Source organism: Manduca sexta, chromosome 3 (assembly GCF_014839805.1).
Source record: "Manduca sexta isolate Smith_Timp_Sample1 chromosome 3, JHU_Msex_v1.0, whole genome shotgun sequence".
Lineage (NCBI taxonomy): Eukaryota > Metazoa > Arthropoda > Insecta > Lepidoptera > Sphingidae > Manduca > Manduca sexta.
Genome location: NC_051117.1, coordinates 3,544,527 through 3,564,651, shown reverse-complemented (window position 1 = coordinate 3,564,651; position 20,125 = coordinate 3,544,527). Strand labels below are relative to the sequence as shown.

The following is a 20,125-nucleotide window of genomic DNA, read 5'->3' as shown; positions in this document are numbered from 1 at the left end:
CGATCACTCAGAGAGCTGAATGAAAAAGACCGAACGAAATTACTGATTCTCCCCGATAACACTTTTTTATTCTTTATATTTACATTACTACGATTTCTTAGTATTAAAGAGAAATATCCGGAGATGTTGACCTAAGATTATTGTTGTTTATCATCATCGAGATATTGGTTTGACTGTTATCGAGAAACCGGTCCAAAATGGCGTTCTAACCGAAAAAAACACTTCACAATGCTTTTTTTAAGAAATATCTTACGCTTTAAACCAGACTGCTTTGATGGTGTAGTTGTTTTACGGTAGGACTGCAGCACTGAGTTCTTGGGTTCGATGCCCGGGTAGGGTAAAGTGATAGTGGATTGTTCTTTCTGCCTAACATGGCACCCTTGCCCCCTATAAAATAATTGAACGGAACAAACCCGAAAGTGTGTGCTCTGGTTACACCTCTGCCTACCCTGTCTTATAAAAGTGATGAGTACGTGTCTAAACCAAAACCTTTCATAGCTGCAATACAAACCGTAACCAGATGTACTTTCGAAGACATGGGCGCCAGGAGGGGGGTGTAAATAGACGCACCTTCCCCCCTGCCCAGAAATAAATCATAAATATACGTCACTCAATACATCGACCACAGAGGTTTTATATAATAACTAGCTGACCCGACAGACGTTGTCCCGTCTTAACTATGAATTTGCAGCGCATTCTGTCAATCGCTGACAGTTATTTCAAACAATTGACAGTTATATAAAATTAATATTTTCGTTAAGTTTTCTTAAATTTTCTAATTGAGCGCGCAATTTTATGAATTTCATTTCATAAGAACCTACTCCTGACAATAACAAACACAACAAAAAAATAGTGAAATCGCTCCAGCCGTTCACGCGTGATGGCGTGACCAAGGGAAATAGGGATTCATTTTTATATATATAGAAGCATTTTCAAAAACCCGCGCCATATGAATTTGAAAAAAGAAACTTAATGATATTAAGTTTAAATAATATGTAGTATATGCGTAGGTGCAGATGCACCTCCTTAAAACTAATCCTAACGGGGCCGATGCTCGCAAACCTTATTCTATGATCCGAAAATATAATTTAAAATAATTACAATAAGTTCGGGCTGCGTGGGCTTGACACACGTCCCTTCTCATGAGACTAATCCGAACAGTGGGCGGTAATCTACTAGTGGCCAGTCTAATGCGAAACAACTGACCCGTGCTTATGTTAGACGTCTTGCGATAACGACCGTGCCGACAAAACGGTATTATGTACTTGGATTTTTACAAAAGAATTACGAAACGAATGTTTCAAACGAGCAAGTGTAATTGTTACTACTGGCGAGGCTTTTTAGACTTAATCTGAACTATACTTTGCGAATCATCAAGTACAGCAAGGTCACTACGTTGGTCTGATATAAAAAATCCTGCAAGCCGTTCGCCTGATAATGATCCGACTTCCCATGAAGACTAAGATGCATTCGTCATCCTGAGACAATAAATTAATCGCATAAAACCCAGTAATTAACATATTACGATCTAAAACATATTTATCCAGTATTATTGCCTCAAAGAATGAAGATCGATTGCTGTCATTAAAACTCTTTTCAATTCAAATTTCGAATAGTTACTATTGGCAGTTATGACGCATCGTTCATTCGATATTCAAAATTTCAAAATGGCGGTTAAAATAAAGGTAAAATTGTTCTGACGTCAACATCCCACGCGAAATGCCCCGCTGTTACATAGAATAGACTCAACAAAAGAACCAATTAGTAAAAGCATAAAACGAATTACAGCTGTCATGTGCAACAGATGTTAACCTGAACGGCTCATGTCCGGAACAGTCTAAAATGTTATAAAAAGGGTTAAGTTTCTAGGAAATGTAGCAGCGTTGGATTTGACGAAAAATATTACTAGATTTTTCAGTAGTCGAGATCTATGTACTCAAGGTGTAAAACCTTCGTAATGGCCCATTTAAGTGTGTCGCAAACTGAGACCAGCCTGTATTGAACAATCGAGCGTAATTGTCGGTAAGTTATTTCTTATAAATCGATATTCTTGTTAGACACCGCTCTACATGAGGCGCATTGGAGTCACTGCTCTTTACGTATAAGAAGAATACCTAAAACTCGAGGTGGTAAGTGAAACGTTTTTTGATTAGATCTCTAAAACTTCTTACCTGCAAAACGCAATAAACTGTCAATAGAAATTTCCCTTAATAGTTAACGCGCTGCTGGTAGAATATATTTTATATCCGCCCAGATAGCGACCACCGTACACAAGGTGCTAAAACCCGCCATAATGGCTCACGTAAGTGTGTCACGTTGCGGAATCAGTCTGTGTATATCCTGTTCTAACAGGCCGGCATAATTGTGTCGACTGCCGAGGGGTAATCTTCTCTCGTCAATCTACATTCTATTGGACCCTTTACCATCAGGTGCAATTGAGCCACTTTACCATACTCGAAAAAAATAATGTTTACTGCAAAAATACTTTTTACATTAACATTTTACGGGCTATTAGATTTTTGAATATTATATCACAGGACGTTGATGTATTTAATTGTAACTTACCGAAATTAACTGAAGCAGCATATAAATGTGTAGAAAAAAACTAAAATGATTGTAAATTATAACAATTAAGGACTTAATATGTATATTAGTTATAGCATCGTATTAGTGTTAACTGTAATTGATGTTATAATTTCGTCTAAAAAATAAATAAAAAATAAAATTGACTTGATAAAGGCACGTCACAAGATTAGAAAATATATTTTCATCACAATATGTACGTTAAAGAAGCAAGTATATCAGTGAATTGAATGGATCTCGGGGCGAACAAAATGGAACATTCTAGAGAGACAAAACGTGACAAAGCCAAGAGAGTTAAAATATCAAAACCCTTTGTAGTTGTCGAGATTTTCGAACGCTTTTACAAAGGATATAATGTGATTGTATGCATTAAAGTATGTTGTTTTATGTTTTATCCTATTGTTATAAATACTAAAGATTTGAAGATATTTGGTTATTAATTTCAGTTTTTTAATTTCTTTTTTTTATTGAAGCATGTCATGTAACTGCACAGCACCCAATGGTAAGCACGATGCCGTACAAAGCTTTGAACGGCAATAAATAATATCTCATGCCATTCGACACAATCATGCCGGCCTATAAGCCTCTTCAGGCTACAGCAAAAGATCCCAGGATTATAGGACAGAGGGTACACATACACCGGCCAACTAATGCCTCATTGAAAATCAGCGCTACAGTATCGGTCATGCTGGTAAGCAAGGAGCTGAATGAGGGTTTCCATTGTTGGCACAATGGGTATAATTGTGTATTTTTCTTTAAGTACCTATATGTTTTATTTGTCTCTTCTTATATTGTACATGTTATACTGTTATTGTCCCAATAATAAATCTTTCTTTCTTTCTGAACGATGAAATGAGCACGCCTCTCGCCTGATGGTAAGCGATACGACCGCCCATAAACAGTAGAAACACCACACAGAACTATGAATTACAAACTGCGCGACAATTTATTATGTTATGTTTTATTCTATTTTGCCTGTTTTTGTTCCTACTTAAATACCTAAATAATATTAATATATAAATGCCGCTGTACCAATATATAAATTTGCATGCTGTGGTCTCCTTTAATTTAAGGAGCACGTCACATTTTTAACTTATAAAAATACTTCGACATTGTTTTTATTATATGCCGTGTATCCTTCGTTGGAGGTACTTAAATAAATAAAGACATTCCACTGCGCTCGTCGTCCTGGGATATGTTAAGTCTCATAATGCGCACTAATACGCTACAATGTCCTTCAAACCGGAGTACAATGGTGCATAAACACTGCTGCTTGGTGGTGGAAATAGACATTGCGGGGTCCCTACGCAGACGGCCTCTCGCATACGATTCACTTACTACTAGTGACATTTGCACTTATCGCTTAATGAATTGGAATGAAAATCATACAGATTAAATATTATATTAATATCTGTTAATTTTTATCCCAAAACGATTCTAAAATAAGAATTTTATTCAGTAAAAAGAATTACATACCCTATTCTGTGTTTGAATTAAATAAAACGTAAATAATAAGGAAGAAATGTAAAATGTGATAGTAATTCTGTTTGATACGCATTTACGGCTGAACCACTGAACCGATTTCAATGTAATTTGGTATGGAGATAATTTAAAAATCTGGAAACATAGACTACTTTTATTCCGAACCCGAATTTCGTGAATCGGTCCACGCGGACGTAGCCGCGAGCAAAACTAATATGTAAATAGTATGTAATAAGCCTAAGGGAACGATAAAAATAGTTTAAAAAAATAAGTTTTAATACGAATTTACTTTTTCACTTCAACGTTTAATTACTCAAGAAGGTTGGGATAAGACTTTCAGTGATGAACCCGTTTTAGTAATGGCAAGAGAACTGGCCCTGTGGCGCAATGGATAACGCGTCTGACTACGGATCAGAAGATTCCAGGTTCGAATCCTGGCAGGGTCGCATCTTTTTATTCGAAGATTATTTTTAGAGTTAGTTTTTTTCGGATTAAAACGTCCATAGACGTCTTTTGAATAGGGTAATATGGCCCCAACCTCCTCCCTTTCATTGTTTCGGCTGTTTCCTTCCTTAGTGATAACTCTTTATCTTAAGCTTATATTACAGTGCACACTTCGCTATGCTACAATTTCCATTTTGCCGAAGATGCGTGTGTGCAAGCAACCGCTGCTTTCGAAGGAGTCGAATCTTGGGCAGAACCACACACAGTGATGCAAAAAGAAGGTTTTAAATGTAGTACAAAGCCCCAATTTTTATACTTGCATATCAATGTGACCCCACTACACCTGATTATAATAATAATAATATCAGCCCTGTATTATATACTTGCCCACTGCTGAGCACGGGCCTCCTCTACTACTGAGAGGGATTAGGCCTTAGTCCACCACGCTGGTCTAGTGCGAATTGGTAGACTTCACACACCTTCGAAATTCCTATAGAGGAACTTCTCAGATGTGCAGGTTTCCTCACGATGTTTTCCTTCACCGTTAAAGCGAACGATAAATTCACAAAGAATACACACATGATTTTTTAAGAAAAGTCAGAGGTGCCCTTGGGATTTGAACCTGCGGACATTCGTCTTGGCAGTCCCTTCCGCACCCAACTAGGCTATCGCCGCTTTGATTATAAGTTGGATGCAAATAGTATGTTGACCGACAATTATGCGTACCTGTTTGAAACCGGATACACAGAGTGGTCCCGGAACGCGACACACCACAAATACAACGACCACCCTCGACCTGCTGAGGCGGCACAATGATCACCATCCTTACAAATAACAAATAATATACCTCCAGCTTAATAAACATGGTAAATCTATATATATAAAAATGAATCCATATTTCCCTTGATCACGCCATCACGCGTGAACGGCTGGACCGATTTCACAAATTTTTTTTTGTTGTGTTTGTTATTGTCAGGAGAAGAATCTTATGAAAGAAAAAAATCTAAAAAATGTGCGAAAAATTAGAAAACTTAACGAAAATATTAATTTTATATAACTGTCAATTGTTTGAAATAACTGTCAGCGATTGACAGAATTCGCGCTGCAAATTCATAGTTAAGACGGGACAACGTCTGTCGGGTCAGCTAGTCACTTCATAATTTTACTGACACAGATTTACTAATCTTGACCCTTTCAGCGGAAAAACCTGCATAAAGCAACATTAATAAATATTTCACGCTAATTAACGCAGGCGCTGAAATAAAAAAAACCTAGTGGGCGAAGGCAGTGTCGCCCACGCGAGTAACCAAGGAAGATCTTGACGATTTTAAAAGTTTACAATTTTCACGTAATTAACTCCGCCTCGTTGTTCTAGTTTCTACAGTATATATAGGTTCTGTAGTAGGACCTTCTTTGTTTTTTCAAGGATAAAAAAAGTAAGCGCTACCACTTCTAGGGGGGTTTAGGGTTATATTACGATTGCTTAATAGTATACCCCAGCACTTGGATATGTTTATGGGGAACCTGCGGGAATTCACAGTAATGGCTCATAGATGTATTGATACCAATTATTAAGATTAAGTGTATAACATCATCATTAGTATTAAGTTAGGTGATCGAATATATGTATAAACTAGCTGACCCGACAGACGATGTCCTGCCTTAACTATGAATTTTCAGCGTGCATTCTGTCAATCGCTGACAGTTATTTCAAACAAACTGATATATAAAATTAATATTGTCGTTAAGTTTTCTTAAATTTTCTAATTTTTCGCGCAATTTTTTAAATTTTGTCTTTCATAAGAACCTTCTCCTGACAACAAAAAAAAATAGTGAAATCGGTCCAGCCATTCACGCGTGATGGCATAACCAAGGAAAATAGGGATTCATTTATATATATAAATAAAAGATATATAAAAATAAATGTTGGTTTCACTGGTCTTACGGCCCAAAGTCGACACTCGGGAGTATAACCTCATCCGAATGAGCATTGGACAGAGTCCCTAACCCCTGTATACCCTACGGCATACCAACCAAAACTCCCGATGGTCTTCTTCGGCGCATACGGGACGGCCCTAGAGTATGTTTGCACTGAGATAGCTGTGTGGAACCTAAGTGTAATAAGATGTCCTGGGTTCTTGCCCAGGGACTTTTTTATTTTATAGAAGACAAGTATGTGATCTCATTTAGTAACGCAAAAAAAAGGGGGGCCTCGAGGGGCACAGGGCAGAGGAGGGCTACCTCTTTTAAAACGTCAGCTGTCACACTTGACAGCTGACACTTCTACCTGACAGTTGAAGGACCACAGACTCAACCATGCTACAATATCAGAATGGCTCTGTATAGTAACAAAAAGCAACTTTGCTGGTAGACTCACATTAACTAGCAAGATCCGCTACAGTACTTTTTTTATCCGTGCACGTAAGATGACCCCACAGCACCTAGTAAGTGGAGTAATAGAATGTCGACTAACGAATCCGACGACTGCCGAAGAGCCAAAAGAATGTCGACTGACGAGAGATGATTACCCCTCGGCAGTCGACACAATTGTGCCTGTTAGAACCGGATATACACAAGCTGATCCCGGAACTCGACACACTTCATCCACTGTGACGGATTTTAACACCTTGTGGTGGTCGCTATCCGGGCGGATATAAAATATATCCACCAAAAGTTAAAACTTGCAAACATACTTGTAAGTTTACTGTACTTTGAATCCGTTCTTCAAATGTCTTTCGATTTTCCACGCGAGTGTGACAAGCAAATGCTTTTGAACAGTTAAAAACTTTTCTAATGCCGTAAAAAACGTTTAAACCTAGAATCCGTAAAATCTCGAACTACATTTTGGACTGTGATTTTACGACCTCAAACATTAAGCGACAGGTCTGAGGGGATTGATTGTCTTTTGTCACAAATCATGAATATCTTACTATGAAGTTAGCAGTTTCTCAGTGAAATAATAATAAAAGTTCTGGAGTGGCGACCACGAACCGGGAGACGCAGCGTATGCAGGCTCTCCACGAGATGGATCGACGATCTGGTGAGGGTCGCCGGAGTCCGATGGATGAGGGCGGCCCAGAACCGGCCCTTGTGGTACTCAGTGGGAGAGGCCTATGTCCAGCAGTGGACGATTCTCGGCTGTTATTATGATGATTAGTAAATTTTCATTTACAATTTATTTACTTTACACGTATTTCGTGTTGCGGGTTCAGCCAGCCCGATCAAACATGGCAGTATAATTATATCTGGCGAGGTACTCATCTCTCGTCTGTCGCCTCTCTGGACCTTACTCCACTTACAATCAGGTGCAGGGACACTTCGCGATCCGCTTATAAAAAGAAATAGACGCACTTGCTCGATTACCGGCCTATGTTATAAATAACTATGTAATACTAGCTTTTTTTCGCGGCTTCGCCCGCGTGAAGGGAGTTTCCCGGGATAAAAAAAATCCGACTTACTTGATATATATCGTTATATTATAACCATATTATACAAAATCATTATAAATTGTAGCCTATGTGTTATTCTGATGTATAACCAATATTACTGTAAAGTTTCATCCAAATCCGTTCAGTAGTGTTTTCGTGAAAGAGGAAAAAATATACATCCATCCTCACAAACTTTCGATTTATAGTATTAGTAGGATTTTGCTTTCTTGTAAATTATACTCGTGTCTGCGGTGAATATTCTCTATTCTGTAAAGAGATTTAGTCGATTTTACGCGTCTTGCAAAGCTCTAAGGAATGTTATTTACAGCGCAAAGCGAGCGCGCTGAGTTAAATATTTTCACATTTGTTGAGAAAACTACGTATCAGTGGCAAAAGGTGACATTTTCCGAAAGAGAACCCAAAACAACATATACGTACTAATATATATAAATGATTAACGGTGAAGGAAAACATCGTGAGGAAACCTGCATACCTGAGAAGTTCTCTATAGGAATTTTCGAGGGTGTGTGAAGTCTACCAATCCGCACTAGGCCAGCGTGGTGGACTAAGGCCTATTCCCTCTCAGTAGTAGAGGAGGCCAGTGCCCAACAGTGGGACAGTATATAATACAGGGCTAATATTATATATTATTATTATTATGGGTTAAATTATCATTAAAAGCCAACACATAGCAGTTCAAAGCCAAAGGGCAAACCGCAGGAAATAGATAAAAACTTATACAATATAAAACGAGGTACGAACTGCACGGAATCCAATAAGTTGAAACTATTGTCTGCGGTCGTAGTCCGATGCTTTGTGTTTTAGTTCTGCTGTATTTGTTATATTGATACCTAATTATTTCACTGAGCTTCCCGGTTGGCAACGAGTTGGCTTTTAGCCTCAGTAATTGTTAAACGCTGTTTTTACAGTAAACTTTATATTAGCAAAATAATTACAGAATAGAATTTTAGACATTTTTTGACAATGTCCAACCAGAGAGAATAATAGAATAGTCGCCGTGTGACATATCTTCTCTGCCAGCCTGCCAGCCTGCCCGCGCAGCCGAATACTTCCGGAAACGCCCGATGTCATCGGCTAGAATAGCGGCGCGTAACATAATATTTATGCTCATATCTGTATACATATTTAGAATAAGATCTGTTTGTGTACGCTGTATTTTACATTGTTATTATTAAAAAAACGCCTTGGCTGTACTTCTGGCATTGTAAAGTCCATAGTTGTTGGACGCTGCTTATCAGGCGGACTGCTAGCTCGTTTGCCTAGTAAAGCAGTAAAAAAAACTATACCATTGATTTTTCTGTTATCAACTATTATACTCATATTTATATATTTCTTACTTCGTATTACGTTTTCCAAATATTTCGTATTCTAACACACACCACGACACCAACGTTTTGTTGGTGTGTTTCGCACCATGATTGTGTCCCATATCGATCTCAAATTTCTTACATTTTCATTCCTTTGACACTAACTTTATGACTACGCCACCAAGGCAGTCATTTTACTTTTATAATATATTTTATATTCAAATAATATAAAAAAAACATTGCAACCCGACTGTGAAAAAGTTATTAGATTTAAAGCGCTTATTGGAGAAAAATATAATAGCTCTAAACGAAAAAGAAGTACTCTGACGTTGGCGCGGTAAGATAAGAGTTAACATAAAAAGTTATTAGTAAGGAAGGAAACAGCTCACTGAAAGGGAGGAGGTTGGGGAAACATTACCCTATTCAAAAGACATCTATGGACGTTGTAATCCGAAAAAAATAACCCTAAAAATAATCTTCGAATAAAAAGACGCGACCCTTCCAGGATTCGAACCTGGAATCTTCTGATCCGTAGTCGGACGCGTTATCCATTGCGCCACAGGGCCAACCCGCGGTGTCTGAAGCAGTTCAAATAAGACCCTAAAAATACTTATATTTTTAACTACAATAAGTCTGAAAATGTTATGTAATCTTTGTCAATTATTACGGGCCGACAGCGACTCGATGTATAGAGAAGCAGACCGGGCCCTGTGGCGTACCTTGGAAGAGGCCTATGTCCAGCAGTGGACTGTAACGGACTGATAATGATGATTGATGATAAACTCGCTCTAGATTCTGAAGAGTGTCAGTTGGTCCTCTTACAAATTATAAACCTTATTAGGACAAAACTCCTTAAATAAGTAAGACAAATACCTTGTAAATAATTAACATTTTTAAATAAATATATGTACACTGGCAATTACTTATTGATATTATTTTATTTTTTATTAACTTACAGCTAGTAAAATTAGTACGGAATAAAATTTTTAGACATGTCAATCAATCACATGGGCTATCTTTGTGTAAAACTCCATTCAAAACCGCTCAGCAGTTACTGCATAATTCTACAAACATGGTAACACAAACCACATTCATAAATATAATACCTTTTCCACATCAAATCCGAGCAAACCCATAATAATCGCTAGTATTATGACGTATTAAAACCAACCGTCGACGCTTTCAGAGTATTTAACACGAATTACTGGAGTAATTGTATTAGCCCTGCAAATGGGCACTTAACTGAGAATACGGAATGTCGGGACTTTATTGAACGTAATGCTTTCACGAAGTATACATTTACTGTGAGGCACATTGACGATGGTTAGGTACTTGTATGCAAGACAGCTGGGTAATGGGTAGGTACTGCCAATGGCGGCCCTAAACGACGCCAGGCCCCAGGCGAAAGCAAAAAAACAGACGCGAAGCCCCGGGCAGAGTAAAAGAACGTTCCCCTGTTTTAACAGTTTCGTCGGTAAGAACGTAAAAAAGGTCCTGCGAGGCACCGCGCGAGGCCTCTGTAAGCGCGAAGGCCCGGGCGGTTGCCCGGTTCGCCTCCCCCAAAGGCCGCCTCTGGATACTGCTATATATATTTCTGCAACCAAGCATGGTTACAAGACTGTTGCTCCAGTTTGAAGCACCATAGTGGCTGACGTGCGACGCGTTCCGAAGTCAAGCAATGTGCATTATGCCAGGACTGTTTTGTTCCAAATGAAAGAGCATAGTGGCTTTTGAGCGTCACGTTCCGAAGTCAAGCAGTGTGTTTCAAACATACCGGCATAATTGTGTCGACTGGCAAGGGGCAATATATCCGCTTACCATCAGGTGCAGTGTACTTAGTTTGTGGTGCCCAAATAAAAATATTGTGATTTACAATAATACTAATAACCAAAACTCAAGACAATTATTGTGCACTCGTCAAATACACGCCTATGCACGGAGGTTTGTCGCAGCCCTAGGTTAAGTGTGTATACGTGGTTGAAATTTCACATACAGGCTTACAAGGGCTCGCACATTTCTCCTACTGCTCCGCTCTACCCATCCTAGTAAATCCACATCGTCCCCAACTCTTCCTTCCCCCAATTTATCCCGTTCACAGATTTCCCCGGTGAAGTATGCAGGGACGCTTACTAAAAAAAATCACGGAGAATTTGTTTAATTTTATACATACATAAGAGACAGGCAAAGAATAAATTATGCAAATGTCGACTACAGCTCAAATTTAATAAATCCAATTTTTTTCTGGTATACTTTTTAAACTTTTCTTTACCCATCAGTGGCGTAGTTGTGTTAAGATACTGCAGTGCTGAGGTCTTGGGCTGGATACCCAGATCTCGCAAGCGATTTTGGGTTATTTTACTTACTATCAGTCCTGAGTCTGGAATTTGTGCCCACATGCCCGCCCGATATGGCGATAGACTCGCCCCCTACCACGTCATGGGATGGAATTTTCCCTGTTTTTTTTTAGTTCGCCACCGCCATTTCAATAGTATAAATAATGTAAGTTTTACAACAATTTATATAAAAACAATACCTCACTACTCCCCACCACGTTTAGTATATCACTGCCTACCCCTTCGGGTATGTGGGTCTATATGTACTAAAAACAGATTTTTAAAGAACAAGGACACTAAAAAAATTAAACCAAGAAAATTACTAAAAAACGTCTCCAAAAGAACACCGACCCAATTTTATTTAACATTTGAATACAATCACCTTTTAGGAGGCAAAATTAGGTAAATACCAGACTAAAATAAAAATACGTTTAAAAAGCCTTCGTTTAAGGGTCCATTTCCACTGGAAAGTTTACCGCGGCGTTAATTTGATCGTGTTCATACTACTAAAATTAAATTGCTCATTTCCTTCCACGAGGTTGACACATAATAAGTCAACTTGTTCCACAAGACTCTCGATTGAACAAAGCGAAATTCTATCGCTAATTACTTTAACTTATCAATTTATTTCAACATTTGGAGTAGCTAATAATCAGCACGTTTAAGTGAAATATTATGGCAAATCTTATAGGCAGTAGATATGAAAAACGCTCTTTCCGCCGACTTAAAAAACGCCGCGATACCTCCTCCAATGGAAATGGTCCTTAACCGTAACAAACGAGCGTCATTACGCCGGCACGTGTGAAGGCGACGCTATTCCTCCAGACTTGGGGAATCTGTGGAATTTCTTATTCACCCGTAAAATATGACATTGTGTCGCAATATGGATCATTTTCAACATATTGTATTTTTAATAAAGTTTTTCTGTAGTATGAAATGATTAGTCGTTAGTTCAATCAATCGCTAGTGTGGAGCCAATCAGTGGCGGAATTGCCCTAAGGCCCAGTAGGCCCGGACCTAGGGCGGCAAATCGAGCCAAAAAAAAAAAACAATGATGATTACAAGAAATAACTCAAATGCAAAGTATGATAATGCATTAAAGGCTCGCCTTATGATTATAATCTTTCTAAATCATTATTTTAGATGCTGAGAAAGGGGCGGCACATGGCCTCAGGCCTAGAGCGGCTAGGACTGCAAATCCGCTACTGGAGCCAATACAATCAAAGCCCCGAAAGAAATATCAACACTAAGAAAAAACTTTCAAATGAAATGAAAAAGTTATTGCAACCCATATGCTAAACGTTATTTCTTCTTCTTAATATCTTTCTTCTTCACTGAAGGTCGTGTCCATCTTGAAATGAGATTGTTCCTTGCCCCCCCCCCCCTCCCCCCTAAACTTCGGCTTTCCTCAGAGCAGTGGTGATAGGCAATCCCATTATAGTTTATATTTTCATTATATATTGCTGGTGGTAGGATATATTTTATATCCGTCCGGATAGCGACCACCGTACACAAAATGTTAAAACCTGCCGTATTGGCCCACGTAAGTGTGTCGCGTTCCGGGATCAGGCCGGCCGATTCCGACAGGCCGGCATAATAGAGTCAAATGTCGAGGGATCTCTCGTCAGTCGACATTTTATTGGATCCCACTCTAATAACCAGGCACAAAGGGTTTACTTTGCGTGCCCGCATAAGAAAGAGTTCGTATTTATCAGACCAACGCGTTAGTCATCGCTGGCGTGGTTTTTAGAAACATTATTTAGATTTCGTAACTCTATAACTAGTTCGAAAAGTAATCTGCCTCTAAAATCGGGTAAGAAAATAGTGTTAGCTTTTTCAAAATCAGTTCAAAGGTTAGGGCATTACATCACATAATGCAAAAACAAAAATAAAATACATTTTCTTATTTAGGCACTTACAAATAAAAAAAAACATTTCCCATACGAGTGCACAATCCTTAAAGGTATTATCTATACTTATAATAAATCTGTAGAGAGGTCAATTCTGTACAAGAAATATATTTCCAAAATAACTATCAGGTGGTAACTAGGGATCGATACTGATGCCAAAAATGCAATTAGTAAAATGTTTGTCTGTCTGTCTGTCTGTCTGTATAACCGTTATAGAAACAAAAACTACTCGACGGATTTTAACGAAACTTGGTACAATTATTTTTCATACTCCTGAGCTGGTTATAGTATACTTTTCATCACGCTACAATTAATAGGAGCAGAGCAGTGAAGGGAAATGTTGGGAAAACGGGAGAAGTTACTCCATTTTTTAAGCTTCCGTCGCGTGTGCAACCTTAATAGTTAAAGCTACACAGAAATTATGTATGACGGAAATCTTCTCCTTGAAATTATATAAAAAATATCCCACGACAGCATATGTCTATCTTTTATGGTTGACTCATTGTTGGGGACTGTATTGAAACTTCCACGGATTTGTTCACTGGTTTATTTCGAATCTGCTTATCTCGTACCAATTTTCTTATTCTGCCTCGAACTACAAACTACGCATACAATCGCCCGACTTATATACTAGTTTAGGAGGCACTATAACGCACGGGTGTGCCTCCTACGCACTTTTCGGCCATTGGCCCGCCGTTTTTCCCTCGTTGGCGCGTCCGTCGCTCTGATTGGCCGTAGGGTTCTGGTGGGCGGGGCGTCGTTCCACGATGCGCCGGCGCCGGGTCCCTCGTCGAGCGCGTGCAGTGCGCGCCTCAGTCGCGCGGCGACCGCCGTCCCGCGACGTTGCTCCTCTGGATGCGGCGTTGACGGGTCGCTCGCTGAGCGTGCGGCGCGCGGGCTTCAGTCCCGCTGCGTCCGCCGTCCCGTAACGTCGCTCCTTAGGCAGCGTCGTCGACGGGCCTCAGTGTCACGGCGGCCGCGAAGTCGTCGTGTCGCTAACATCCTCCCCGGCGTAGCTCGCGCAGCCTCCTCCTCCGGGTGCAGCACGACGATCTTCGTCACCGGGCGTCGAAATACGCCGCTCTTTGTCTTGACTTCAGCGACTCGTATGGCTCCGTCGGGTCCCTCGAACGTGCGCTGGACGATCCCCAGCGGCCACACGTTCCTCGGCAGCTGTTGGTCGGCGATGGCGACCACGTCGTTCACGCGCAGCGGACGAACTCTTCTTGTTGACTCGCCGCGGGGTACCAGGGTCGGTAGGTACTCCGCTATCCACCGGCGCCAGAAGTTGTCCGCCAACGCCTGCGCCGCTCGCCATGCCCGTCGATCGACGTCTTCACAGGGTCCGATTGTGGGAAGGCCCGATGATGAGCCCAACAAAAGTGATTGGGCGTGAGCGCCTCCGGGTCCCTCGGGTCGACGCTCACGTGGGTCAGTGGTCTTGAGTTGACTGAATGTTCGGCTTCAGCCAACAACGTCCGTAGGGTTTCTTCGGACGGCGCCTTTTCCTTTAGGGTGACGGTTAGTGCGGTTTTGACTGATCGCACCAACCGTTCCCACGCACCTCCCTGGTTGGGTGCGCCCGGAGGGATGAAGCGCCACTCCATCCGATGCAGCAGCCCGACGTTGCGTAGCTCGGGTTGCCACTCCTTGTAGGCCGCTCGTAGCTCTTCATCCGCTCCCCTGAAGTTTGTGGCGTTGTCGGAATACATTATTTTCGGCCATCCTCTTCTTGCTGCCATCCTGCGCAACGCCATGATGGCCGAATCCGTTGACAGGGATGCGGCGAGCTCCAGATGTATGGCGCGTGTCGTTAGACAGGTGAACAGCGCGCCCCAACGCTTCTCTCGCCGGCGTCCGATCTTCACTATCATCGGCCCGAAGTAGTCCACTCCGCAGTTGGAGAAGGGCCGATGATACGGGTCCAAGCGGGCACGGGGTAGATCTCCCGTGGCCGGTGGCTGCGGCTTCGTGCGTCGCACCTTACACAGTGCGCAGTCTCGTTCCACGGTGCGCACGGTGGGCCTCAGGTGTATTATCCAATATTTTTGCCGCAGGTCGTTGGTCACGCGCTCCCTATTTGCGTGACCTGCGGCACAGTGTTCTTGCAGCACGATGAGCTTCGTGACGGGGTGTCGGCCGTCCAAGATGACCGGTCGTTTGGCGTCATCCGGGACTGTGGCTGCTCCGATGCGTCCCCGGACTCGCAGCACGCCATCTTCTAACACCGGGTCCAGCTTGAATAGCCGACTCGTCCTTTGTACCGGCTGGGAAGACTTCAATCGTTGCAGCTCTTCCCCGAAGCTCTCCCTTTGCGCCTGTTGCATTAATAACAGCTCCGCCCGCTTCAGGTGTCCCACTTCCAGGTGTGGTGTCTTGCGTCGCGCGATGTCCGCGAACGCCAAGACTCTCGCCGTGGCTCGCACCAATGTTTCATACTTGGAGAAGCGGGTCGGGTCGGGCAGCCAGCGTTCCTTTTCCGGGCTCTCTGTGATGTGCAGGACCTCTGCTTCGTCGTCCTGACTTCCGTCTCTCGTGGGCCATGATTGTTCGGGCTCGAGGAGGAAATCAGGTCCCCGGAACCACCGGCTGTCTTCACTCACGGCGTCGCTCCGAAGTCGAGTGGCTTCATCGTCGACGTTGTGCGTCGTGGGTAGCCATCGCCGCTCACTTTTGTCGGTGAGCTCGGCGATCTCCCGCAGACGATGCGCGACGAAGGGTGTGTACCGTCGCTCGTCGTTCCGGATCCAGTGGATGACTGTTGTGGAGTCAGTCCAATATATAGTTCTCTCCGCCACGATGCGATGCTCCTTCTTCACTGCGTCAGCAAGGCGCGCCCCGATTACCGCCGCTTGCAGCTCGAGGCGGGGTATCGTTTGCGTCCGTCGCGGTGCCACCTTCGCCTTGGCGGCCACCAAAGAGAGTGTAACGTTCTCTTGGCCGACCATCCGCCAATACGCCACCGCTGCGTAGGCCTGCTCGCTGGCGTCGCACATAACGTGGAGCTCGATGCGTCGCTCGTGGCTCGTCGGTCCATAATGTCGGGGAATGCGCAACTGACCGATCGCCGACAGTTGCGACAACCACGTCGCGAACAGCTTGCCGTCTTCCTCTGGCACCCGTTCGTCCCACGACATCTTTAAGCGCCATAAGTTCTGAAGGATGATCTTGGCGCGAATGGTGTACACGCTGAGAAGTCCCAGTGGATCGTAGATCGACATGACTGTACTGAGGGCTTCTCTCTTGGTGGGCGTGCGCACTTGCGTTTTACTTCTTTCGGGACTCGGCTCATTGCTGTGTTGAATCCCAGCTCGTCTCGCTCCGGGTCCCACCGCAGTCCCAATATCTTGCTGTGTTGATGTTCTCCCCAGTTGCGTGGGCTGATTCGAGCGCAACTCTGGGGCACGTCGCGAAGCACACTCTCGTCGTTCGAGTTCCAACCGCGCAGAGTGAATCCCGCCGCCGCGTGCACCGTCTTCATTTCCTCTATGGCTTCGTGCGCTTCTCCGGGTGTATCGTAGCTGGCCACCAAGTCGTCCATATAGTGATATTTGGTGATGGCCTCCGCTGCTCTGGGATACAGCTGCGCATGCACGTTGGCGTTGTGATTCCTTACGAAGTGCGCCATGAATGGTGAACTCGCTGCACCGAAGATCATGCTGGTCATCTTAAATCGCTGCGGCGGGTTGGTTCGGTCGTTACCGCGCCACAGAAATTGCTGCGCTGACTGATCTTCGGCACGGATCTTGATTCGCAGGAACATTTCTTGTATGTCCGCTGTGACTGCTACAGCGCTCTCCCGGAACCGAAACATTATTCCGGGCAGAGACATCAACATGTCAGGGCCTTCCAGTAAGTGGTCGTTCAGACTCACCCCGTGACTTGTCGCCGCTGCGTCGAACACCAACCTCTGCTTGCCAGGCTTGTTCGGGTTCTGCACCGCGAAGTGAGGGAGGTACCAACAGACGGGGCTCGATGATTCTGACCCGTCGCACCTCACTGCGTATCCTTTTTCTATAAGGTTATTCACCTGTGCAGTATATTCGCGGGCAAATTCAGGCGAGGCGTCCATCTTGTGCTCGATTTGTCGCAGGCGTCGAAGTGCCGCGTTGTAGCTCGGCGGCATGGCGGTGTTGTCTTGTCGCCACGGCAAGCCGACTTCGTACCCGCAGTCTATCTTCCTTATAGACGTCTTCAATGTGGCGATGGCTCGTCGATCTGCGTCACTCACTCTTGGTTCTGGTGTGACGCCGAGCGCTTCTATTTTGAAGTGATCTTCCACGAGGTTATGCAGTCCGTCGTGCTCCCGCTCGTATATATGAAGCACGTTTTCTTTCTTTGTTATGACGCTACGTGGTAACGTACCGTGCACCACCCAGCCGAGTAGCGTCCTTGATGCAGCCGGTTCGTTGCGGCCGCCAACTCGCAGTTCTCGCGACACAATGTGCTCCCAATGATCCGCGCCCAATAAGATGCCTGGGCGCGCTCGTTCATAGCACAATTCTTCCGGCAGGTCCCTTAAATGCTTCAACTTCATAAGCACTGCCGGAATGGTCTGTTGGTGCAGTTTCAGGTGCTTTATTGTTCTTGCTCGTATTGAGTGTGGCTCGTCTTCTGTCACACCTCTAATTCGCACCGTCACCAACTTGCTGGCTTTTTCCTTTTGAGCCATGTTAACGCCGCTTAGGTGCAGTGCTTGTGTAGGGCCGTCTGCACCTATCTTCTCGGCGAGATCTTCATCCATCAATGTCACCGTGGCACCTTCGTCGAGGAGAGCGTGCGTTCTCACCTCCCCCCGTGGACCGGCGACTACGACCGGGCACATCTTCAGAAGCACGGTGCGTGCGCCGACGTTCGTTTTCGGCGTCACTGACAATACTTGTTCCTTGTCACGTACCTCTGTGTTTTCCGGTTTCTTTTCCGCTTGATGCAGCGATGAGTGATGCGGACGACGACACTGTTCCACACCGCACAGCTTGGCTTTGCATGTTATGCGCCGATGAGTACTGTTCGCACACTTAAAACACAGCTTCTTTTCTTTGATCAGGTTCCATCGCTGTTCGACGCTAAGTGCTTTGTACTTAGGGCACTGCGTTAACACATGCGCCTCGCTGCATGCCGGACACTCTTGTTTTTCTTCTTGTTCAAGTGTGTATACGTTGCTCGCCTTTCTCTTGATCGCGATGGCCGGTCTGAGTTCTCTTTTCGCCGCGCTGCTCGTTCCCGCAGACGGAGCGTACGTATATTTCAACGCTCTGTCCGCTTCTCGCATAAGGAAGCGAGACAATACGACGATCTCTGGGTCAGCCGTTCCTTCATTTTCATAGGCGTAATCACACCATCGTGATCGTATGTGCGGGCTCAACTTTTCTAACACTTCACGAGTCAAAAGTGGATTATAGAGGTACTCACAGCGATCCATACTCCGCAACACACATATAACATTTTGAATCTTGATCGCGAAGTTGTTGAGTTCCGTCGCCGTTGAGCCGGGCTTGGACGTCTTTCTTAACTCGTCCAAGGCACGATCAATAATCACTTCTGGCCGTCCGAAGCACTGTTCCAATGTCTTCATAATAGTGCTCGGGTCTGTGGCCGTATGCAAAAGTGCGGCCACGACATCACGCGCCTCTCCTTTCAGCGCGCTTCTTAGTCGCTGAATGTTCTCAGCGGCAGACACGTTGTACAATTTCGTAGTGTCTTGCATGGCGGCTTTAAAAGGAAGCCACTCGTTCACTGCGCCGGAAAATGTTGGTAAATCTACTTGTCTCACCCGAGGTCTCGCCATTCTTTCGAGTGCGACTGCCAATTTCTCCATGTCGCTCGGGGCTCTCGGAGGCGTCGGTGATCTCGCTCGTGGTAGGTCGAAGCGCAGCGTTCTCGGCTCCTCCCTTGACTCACCGGTCTCTCCTCGAGAGCTAAGTGGATTCTTCCTTAGCCATTCATTGACATCTACTTCGGGTTGTTCGCCTTGCACGCTTTCTGCGTCGTCTTGAATGGCGGACACGTCCAAAGCGAGTTTCTTCTTTACAAGCTCGGCCTCCAATTCGAGCTCTTTTCTCTTGATAGCTGCCATCTTTTCTGCAGCCTCCAGTTCGGCCAAACGCAACCTTGTTGTTACGCTGGCGGTAGATCGAACGGACTGTGCGGGCGATCTTACACGTGGCTGATCCTTTGCCGTCACCTTTGTCACCGTTTCCGACATAATGCGCGCCGTAGACGTCGAAGGCGTACACATTATTCCACTGACGTGGCTTGCTCGGTCTGAGGTGAGGCAGGCGGCTCTTGTGATATGCGCCTTAGTCTCTCTAGACTTATTTGTCTTTCCTCCCGACGGCGGTCAGACTCTTGCCGTTCACGGGATCGCCTCTGTTCCTCTACGTCGGCTGCGTCGCCCTGGCTTCTCGTCACCACCATCGCGTTCGGTAGACAGCGGTGTTGGACGTAACCGTATCGCAGAGCGTGCGATAAAGACAAACTAGGCTCACACTACACTTCACAGAGCTCACTCACTCCAGTCACGTTATGCACAATCACTGCACTTTCGCTCAGTGCCCCGGGCACGAGATTCGCGCTGCGCACAATATCGCTGTGCACAAAGATTCGCGACGGTAACA

The 20,125-nt window shown here is 44.1% G+C and overlaps 2 protein-coding genes and 2 non-coding genes across 4 annotated transcripts; 1 reads left to right on the top strand and 3 right to left on the bottom strand.

Moving 5' to 3' along the window:
* Nucleotides 1–4,438: 4,438 nt before the first annotated feature.
* Nucleotides 4,439–4,511, top strand: Trnar-acg. Its single transcript has one exon. It is a non-coding gene; the product is annotated as a tRNA-Arg (tRNA).
* Nucleotides 4,512–9,758: 5,247 nt separating this feature from the next.
* On the bottom strand, nucleotides 9,759–9,831 carry Trnar-acg. The gene has a single exon. It is a non-coding gene; the product is annotated as a tRNA-Arg (tRNA).
* Nucleotides 9,832–14,408: 4,577 nt separating this feature from the next.
* On the bottom strand, nucleotides 14,409–16,645 carry LOC119189308. Its single transcript, XM_037438520.1, has 2 exons — nucleotides 14,887–16,645; nucleotides 14,409–14,842 (listed from the first exon to the last, which is right to left on the bottom strand). The coding sequence occupies exons 1-2, from the start codon at nucleotides 16,643–16,645 to the stop codon at nucleotides 14,409–14,411; spliced, it is 2,193 nt and encodes a 730-aa protein (XP_037294417.1).
* Nucleotides 16,646–16,647: 2 nt separating this feature from the next.
* LOC119189305 lies at nucleotides 16,648–19,746 on the bottom strand. Its single transcript, XM_037438508.1, has one exon. The coding sequence runs from the start codon at nucleotides 19,744–19,746 to the stop codon at nucleotides 16,648–16,650; it is 3,099 nt and encodes a 1,032-aa protein (XP_037294405.1).
* Nucleotides 19,747–20,125: the final 379 nt, after the last annotated feature.